Source organism: Propithecus coquereli, unplaced genomic scaffold (genome assembly GCF_000956105.1).
Source record: "Propithecus coquereli isolate 6110/MARCELLA unplaced genomic scaffold, Pcoq_1.0 Scaffold25, whole genome shotgun sequence".
Taxonomy (NCBI): Eukaryota; Metazoa; Chordata; class Mammalia; order Primates; family Indriidae; genus Propithecus; species Propithecus coquereli.
The window spans coordinates 1,114,198-1,122,540 of NW_012148063.1; the positions used below are offsets into that span (position 1 = coordinate 1,114,198).

General features: G+C 36.6%; 1 protein-coding gene across 1 annotated transcript in view; it reads right to left on the reverse strand.

The window, feature by feature from the left end:
- The window catches only part of SYNE1 (spectrin repeat containing, nuclear envelope 1), a 534,160-nt gene that overhangs the window by 428,028 nt on the left and 97,789 nt on the right, over nt 1-8,343 (reverse strand). Inside the window, 1 exon segment of the mRNA XM_012646782.1 lies at nt 4,453-4,548. Within this exon segment, the coding sequence (XP_012502236.1) occupies nt 4,453-4,548 (96 nt within the window).

The window sequence follows — 8,343 nt, forward strand, 5'->3', positions numbered from 1 at the left end:
TTTAATATAGTTAAATATAGCAATCTTTTATTGTCAATATTTTTGTTTTGTATTGAATAATTTTTCCTACCCTTATGTCTAAAAGATATTCACTTATATTTTCTACTAAGAGCTTAAAGTGTTTTTGCCATTAGGTCCTTAATCCATGTAGACTTTATTTTTGTGTAGGCCATAAGATCCAATTTTGTCTTTTTCTATTAAAATAAACATTATTTTCCTGTCCCATTTATTGAACAGTCCTGCTTTTTCCCCAGATCTGACATACTAAAGTTCCATGTATGTCTTGTCTGTTTTGGGGCTATATTGCATTTGTCAATATGCCCATACCATACACACAATACCATATTGTCTAAAGTGATGTAGCTTCACTGTAAGATCTGGTATTTAGTAGGGCAAATGCCTTCTCTCTGCTTTTCCTCTTCAGATGTATTGTGGCTAAGTGAGGAAGATATAAACATCTACTGTATTGTCCAACCACATATTTGTACCTATTTTTATACAACTTAACCTATTCTAACTAATACAATTATTCTTTCTACTAGGGTACAAGTAGCTTTGAGGGCACCAATCATATCTCATTCATCTGTGTTTTCCTTAGAGGGCATAAAATAGTGCCTTACCCGTAATAGGTATTCCAGAAATGTTAGCCAAATGATTATGAGACAATGCAACCCCGTTGCAGAATTGAGCTCTACTCTACATATATGATCAATGACTTACAGAGTCATCTGGTGAATATGCAAGGGGCTTTGATGCTCAAGATTTCCATAGATTATTCATTGTTTACTTCTTAGTGTATTACTTCTTAGTGTTTACTTCTTAGTGTTTACTTCTTAGTGTATTCTTAGTGTATTACTTGATTGCAAAGTCTTGAAGATCTTTGTAAAAAAATACTGTACAGAATATTAACAAAATAGGTACAAAATAAGTTTCTCTGTAGTCCTTAACCTCTATTCATATTGCTTCTATTGTTGCTAATTTTTCAATGGCAATTTCTCACATTCTTAAAAAAATTCCTAAGTGCAAAATTAAATTAGTGTTCCTATGTATATGTGCAGTTTAAGCTATATAATCACTTACTCATTTAAGGAGTAAATGTTCTACAAATAATATTCAAGGGCTGTAGAAAAATCTGAGAATGATAATATAAAATTTTTACAATTCCCTAAGACGTTAAATAAAAATCACAGATAAAGGAGTTGCGATAGGTTAGTAAGGGGTACTAGAATACTGAGATTCTGCTCTAAGCCTGAGATGCTGGCAGTAGAGGGGATGTTAAGCCATTTGGCCACATTTTCCAGATGATCACGTGTAGGGTTCTCAGTGGGGTTCTATCCATCACATAATTACAGATTCCTGAACAATGTTAACGCTCCTGAGGAAAATGCTCTTGCCCACACTGTCCCTTTGAAAAGTTCTAAAAGAACGTCTAGAATGCTTATTCCTTTAAATGAGGCTCCTCATCTTAACATGGCCCTGAACCACAATGCATGCATGTACAAAATTTAAATAACCATTGCCACAGCACATTTATAATTTCAGGATAATTTTATTTTATGAAATTCAGAATATTGTAGAATTTAATATAAATACAAATCCGACAAAGGGCTGATAACTAGAATCTATTTAGAACTCAGAAAAATCAGCAAGAAAAAATCAAACAACACTATCAAAAAGTGGGCAAAGGACATGAACAGAAACTTTTCAAAAGAAGACAGAATAATGGCCAAAAAACATATGAAAAAATGCTCAGCATCTCTAATCATCAGGGAAATGCAAATCAAAACCACAATGAGATATCACCTATCTCCAGTGAGACTGGCTTTTATCAAAAAAACCCGAAACAATAAATATTGGCATGGATGTGGAGAGGTAGGAACACTCATACACTGCTGGTGGGACTGCAAACTAGTGCAACCTTTGTGGAAAGCAATATGGAGATACCTTAAAGAGATACAGGTAGAACTACCATTTGATCCAACAATCCCATTACTGGGCATCTACCCAAAAGAACAAAAGTCGCTCTATGAAAAAGACACCTGCACTCGAATGTTCACAGCAGCACAATTCACAATTGCAAAGATGTGGAAACAACTGAAATGTCCATCAATACATGAGGGGATTAATAAAAGTGGTATATGCATACCATGGAGTACTATTCAGCTTTAAGAAACAATGGTGATATAGCACCTCTTATATACTCCTGGAAAGCGCTGGAACACATTCTACTAAGCGAGGTATCCCAAGAATGGAAAAACAAGCACCACATGTACTCATCATCAAATTGGTATTAGCTGCTCAACATTTAAGTGCACATATAGGAATAACATTTATTGGATGTTGGGCAGGGGGAGGGGGGAGGAGGGAGGAGGGAAGAGGGGACGGGCATATGCACAAAAAATGAATGGGATGTGCACCTCCGGGGGAATGGACACACTTGAAGCTCGGACTTGGGGGGTAGGGCAAGGGCATCATACGTAACCTAATCATCTGTACCCCCATAATATGCTGAAATAAAAATAAATAAATAATAAAGGTTAAATCACAGAATTCTCTTCTATGTTTCACTTTCCCTATCTGTTCAATGAGAATGCTATGATTGTTTTCCAAAATTTCTTCTAGCTTTAAGATCCCATAATTCTAACTGTGTCTGAATATGTCGGGCACTTACACAGAAGTAGGATTTTTATGTCAAAAATACACACTTTTTCTAGAATAATTTAGCTTGGCAGTTAAATGCCTCTCAAAATTTCTGTATACTGTTGGCCAAGTACAATGACAGAATTATACTGACACTTAGAATGACAGATATACTTTTTAAATGCTCACATGAATATGAAGACTCCTTCAACTTACAAGCAAACAGCTTAATTAAGGAGGATCTATAAAGATGGCCAGATATATCAGCCAACCAAGGGAAATATTTCAATAAATTGAAATATTTCAATTTAATGCCTCCCACATCCTAATGCTTATCCAGTTTACTTAGCTAAAGTATATGCCTATATAGTCCAAATTGGCTTCTCATGTATGTCTAGTTTGATTTCTTTCAAAGCAGAGGTTAAGACAAGGACTTGGGTGCATGTAGTTTACTGGGGAAGTCATCTTGGGCAGCAGGAGTGAGGATGTGTGGAGAATGAGCCTGGGAAGGAGGAAAAGCCAACTGGAGCTCAATCCCATGGGGGACCCTATGGAAACTCTAGAAGATATATGCAAAATATGCTTCAGAATGGCCTCTTCTAAAAATTCAAGGGTGGAGCGTTTTTATTCATGGACTCTCATCTCCATTGGTTGAGGATACTTTGGGACCATTAACTCTCCAACACTTCATGGCTGCCCTGTGCAACCTGTGGCTTTAATAAGAGCCCTGAGGCAGAAACCCAGAGAGATGCTACCAGTGCTTGAGGTGAAAGGCTGTCAGAGCATATGGGCAATGTCTACCACTGATGGAGCTGAGATGGGACATGGGGCACCAAAAGTATCTGCTACAATGTGAATCCAATTAGATCAACGATTGATACAAAATTATTATCAGTTTGTATTTTCCAACAAACAACTCTTCTACAAAAGTTATTTTGAGGACTCCCTATATAAAATTAACTTGAAATTTATGTTTAGGTACAAACACTCTTTAAAATGCTCAATTATCCAGGTATAATGATTGTTTAGTTATTGCTAAGATGCAAGAGTTAAAGAAAAAAAGTACTCCTAATTTTGGACTCTGTTTCTAGTGTGTTATCCAACATCCTGAAGATTATTTCCTGAATTCCTTTTTCCAATTACAGTAAATACTATTTATAAATAATTTATGTTTACAAACTTCTTACTGCTCTACACTCTGAAATGAAAAAAATAAGCAAGAAAAATCAATATTTTATTATTGGAGAATGCAGGAAAATAACTTTACAGCTGTCAATACTGTTTTTCACTCTGCTGGTTCCACAGTACATAAAATCAACTCTGCACAGGCTGTTCTTGTCATAAATGACTGATGATGGATGATGTCAACAAGAGAATGAAAAATGTTGCACGGTTTCAAGCTTAACTTTCAACAAACAACTATATAAATACACAGATATGGACCAACAATCCTTCCCAAATGGAAAGCAAACACTGAAAGTGAAGTAGATGTTAATTTGCAACTAATCTTCCTGGATGCCGTACAGATGTAATAGTTAACCATGCTAGCTACTGCTGAAGTTTTTCACTCTTCCTTCTAAGGTTGCTACTGTAAACATAATGTTTTAAATCCATTAGGGTATACAGCAACAAGAAGGGAAATTTATTCCTGTTCCCAGAAGTGACTGGTGGACCAGTATTTCCTTTATACTACCAACTACAAAAGAGAAGAACTTTCTCTTATATGGGCAGCACCTGTATAAGGGAAACTCCAAAATCCCCAAATTCCAAATGGAAACACTTTGAAGAGCATGGTCACAAAAAAATTCTTACCAGTTTCTGCCCAGATAGGACCTCCAGGAGAGCAAGCAGCTTAACGCCATCTTTCATGTCTTCAAAAAGGTCCTCTACCACCATAGGGGGTTTCCGCTGTAAAATGAAAAAGAGGAATAAATGCAAAAAAACCTCTCTCTCTCTTTCTCTCTCTCTTTCTCTCTCTCTCTCCCCTCCTCCCACCTTTGCTACTCATTGTAGTGAAATTTGAAAAAAAAAAAATTTCTGTATACCTTAACTCTATTTTGGATATAATTCTCTCTTACCTTTCGATAACTACAAGAAGTAAAACAATCCAGTGAAAATAAAACCCAACGTCCAAGAATGTCAGAAGATTTAATGCTTGGGCTTTAACATATATACCAGCTTCTTTCTAGAAAAAGATTTTTGACAACTCCACTCTGAGCAAGCCACATTACTGTGGCTTAAGAAGCTGTGGCCCTTCTATAGGACGTTCTCACCAAGGCAACCTCATTAGCTCAGTGTCCTGTTGAAGGAGCACTGTTGGCATAGCCCAGGTTGCAGATTTAATCTCCCTGTGGATGAGTCAGCTGGTATGTTCTGTTTCACAGCCTGGGGGATCTAGCAAGCCTTCTTAGAGGCATTGAACCCAAAAGATCGTAAGCACAAGAGTACAGACTGAGCAGGGAAAATCCATCACCACTGCTGCGAAAATAAGCCAAAGTCCATATTTAATTCATGGAGGGTCTTTTATTTTTTATGAAGGTTTTAAAAATACTCAATATACTGGAGCTGCTCAAACCTTGAGTTAGGGTCTATTTTGGCTCAGAAGAAAGTAAAGAAGCAATGATGCCAATTCTGGTTGTCAAGAGAAGGGAAGTGCTCACTGATTTCTCACAGAATCAGAATTTCTTCCATTTATCCACTGAGTTCAAGCTTTATAGTTTTCTGATTCCCACTGAATCTTGTTAAAGGCCTGATGCTCAATTCCTGACTTTCAACTTTACTAAAAAAAAAATGTGTTCCATGTAGAGATATTTAATCACCAAATGTCTGGATGAAATGTGACTTTTTTTTTCTCTACCCACTGATATGGAGCATTTATATTTCTCTTATGAATGCATAAATTACAGTCTCTGAATGGTGCAATTCTAATTTTAAATGTATTTTCTCTCTTTATAAAATGCACAGCTGAACACATTTTGTCCTTATGCTGTTAAATACATGTTCAAAAATAAGAGTTTTCGTTTTCAATCATTTTCCTTAAAATTCCACCGTTGACCCTACTTCTGACTTATACAGCAAAAATGTAATAGTGACTTTATGTTCTAAGCATATAAATAAAATTATTCAGAATAAAAGGAGCCATTAAAATGAAAACTATTTGGTGTGATAATCAAAATTATTGTATTAGCCATATATAGTCATTAACATATGGTCTATTTATCAAAGTGTCTATTCATTTCCTAATAATTTAAATAAGTAAAACAATGACAAAAAAGTTCATGAATGTGCGATAAGTTCAACAAGCAAACACGAGTGAAGTTTTTCATATATTGGGATAACCTGAATATGTAAAAACAACTTAAAAGAAAGCAGGTAATTCTCATGAAATAATAAAGATTTCAAAAAATTTTACACCATAAGAATGACAAAATGCATGCACTTATCTGTTCTGTTTTTAAAGATACACAGGTCTCTGCCACATCAAAGAACATTTTCTTTTGACCTCACTTACATCTCTCCTTTTTTTCCCTGTTGTATTTCTACTGATGCTGCACATGTTCCCTTTTTCCCTCCATTGTTCCCTGCATGATGCTCCTGGAACCGGCCTCCAGATCGGCAGTGACTGCTGAACAGTTCGGTAGCCCCCTGGTGTCTCTGCATGGGCCACTGCTGATACCATCCGCCCCCTGATCTGTTTCTCCCCCAACCTCTGTAATCAGACCACCTTGTTCACAGGCACCAGTCTATTTCTCTCTCTCTCTCTCTTTCTCTCTTCTCTCTCTCTTCTTCCTAATTATGGCCATCCACCAAACTCAAACCTGAGTCCTTTGTTCTTTATAAAATCTTGTCTGCATAGGTATGACTCTTGAATCCTTCCTTCCAGTTAAGTGTCCTCTCCTAAACATTGCTGAACTTGTGGCAGGCACACAATATATATTGCTGGCTGTCTCACTGACTGAATGAATGAATGTAAATATTGTGTGAAACCAATAAAATAGCTTCATTCATCAAAATTATACCAGAATAAAAAACCTTAGTAATCATTACATGTGTTTTGCTATCCCACTTTGCATAAGGTATTGTTTATATACAGCAAATGCTCAACTGGGGGAAACTTCCACTATGGTGACTACATCACATTTATTTTTTGGAACATGTTTTAACAGAAAATCTTTCAGCTAAAATGTTTCTCCTGTCACAAATACAAATACAGCACCAATATGACCACTTTAGTAGGACTTGGGTCGTAGAGCGGAAGGCCAAAAGGAAGAGTTAGAAATGAGTATTTATTGGAGACTGACTTCATGGAAAATAAAGACAACATGGTATTGCAGTTTGTTCTAATTTGCAGTTTCAAGCGCTGGACAGAAATCTATCAAGCACTTTCCAAGACCAAATTATCTTTTTTTTATTAGTGGAAAATCGTGATTAGCTCTCTGTATTTGTACAGTATTGGGGAAAATTATATCTTCCTTGGCCTTACCAGTCCTTTTTAGCACATGCTACAGTGGAACCAAGACATATTCATGTTGAGTCTGATTGTTGGTTCAAACAATGGACCCTCTGTCAGGGTGAGGTGACAGGAAGACGGGAGAGAACAAGACAAGAAAGAGATACTTTGCTTCTGTGCTACCGCTTCTAGAAGCTTTTCTCAAACTGGGTTTAAACCTTAAGTTCTGGCTCTAAAAGGACTGCCTGGTCTCTAAAAGTCTCTAAAAACTGAGGGAAAATGCACAGGCCTCTGTTACTAGAGAGCTGGCATTGCCTGGCTCTATGGTTGGTGGTTAACTCATGAGTGGAGCAGACCTCACAGGGCTCTTTCCCTATTTCTTCTCCTTTACTTTTGCCACAAAAGCCCCTTGATAACATATAGTGAGATTGATTCCCTTTCTCTTAGGACTTAAAGGAGACCAAATATTTCTCCTTAAACTTTATGAAACCTGGGGAAACACAGGCATCTTTGACAGCATTTTTACTGACCATTTCCTATATTTTGAAAAACAATTTATTTCTCTAACATTGTGTGTGTGTGTATGTGTGTGCATGGCAAGAGATAAGTGTCTAGTTTCTTTCTTCTGCATATAGATATCCAGTTTTCCCAGCATCATTTATTGAAGAGACTGTCCTTTCCCCACTTGTTCTTGGTACCATTGTCAAAGATTAGTTCACTATAGAAGAGCAGATTTATTTCTGGGTTCTCTGTTCTGTTCCATTGGTCTATGTGTCTGTTTTTATTCCAGTACTATGCTGTTTTGGTTACTATAGCTCTGCAGTATAATTCAAGTCAGGTAATGTGATTCCTGCAGTTTTGTTCTTTTGCTCAGGATGGCTTTGGCTATACTGGGTATTTTTTGGTTCCATATAAATTTTAGGATTATTTTTCTATTTCTATGAAGAATGTCATTGGTATTTTGATGGGAATTGCATTGAATCTGTAGATTGGTTTAGGTAGTATGAACTTTTTAACAATGTTAATTCTTCCAATCCATGAGCATGGAATATCCTTCCATTTTTTTGTGTCCTCTTCAATTTCTTTCATCCATATTTTATAGTTTTCATTATGGAGATCTTTTACTTCCACTTTTAAAGGCAGGCCTTTCTTTGGAACGTGCAAGGTTTGAGCAACCCAGGCCTGCTGAATTAACCCTTTCCAGCCCAGCTGGGTTTTTTTCTAATACTCTGAAGCACCCAGTATCCATAGAT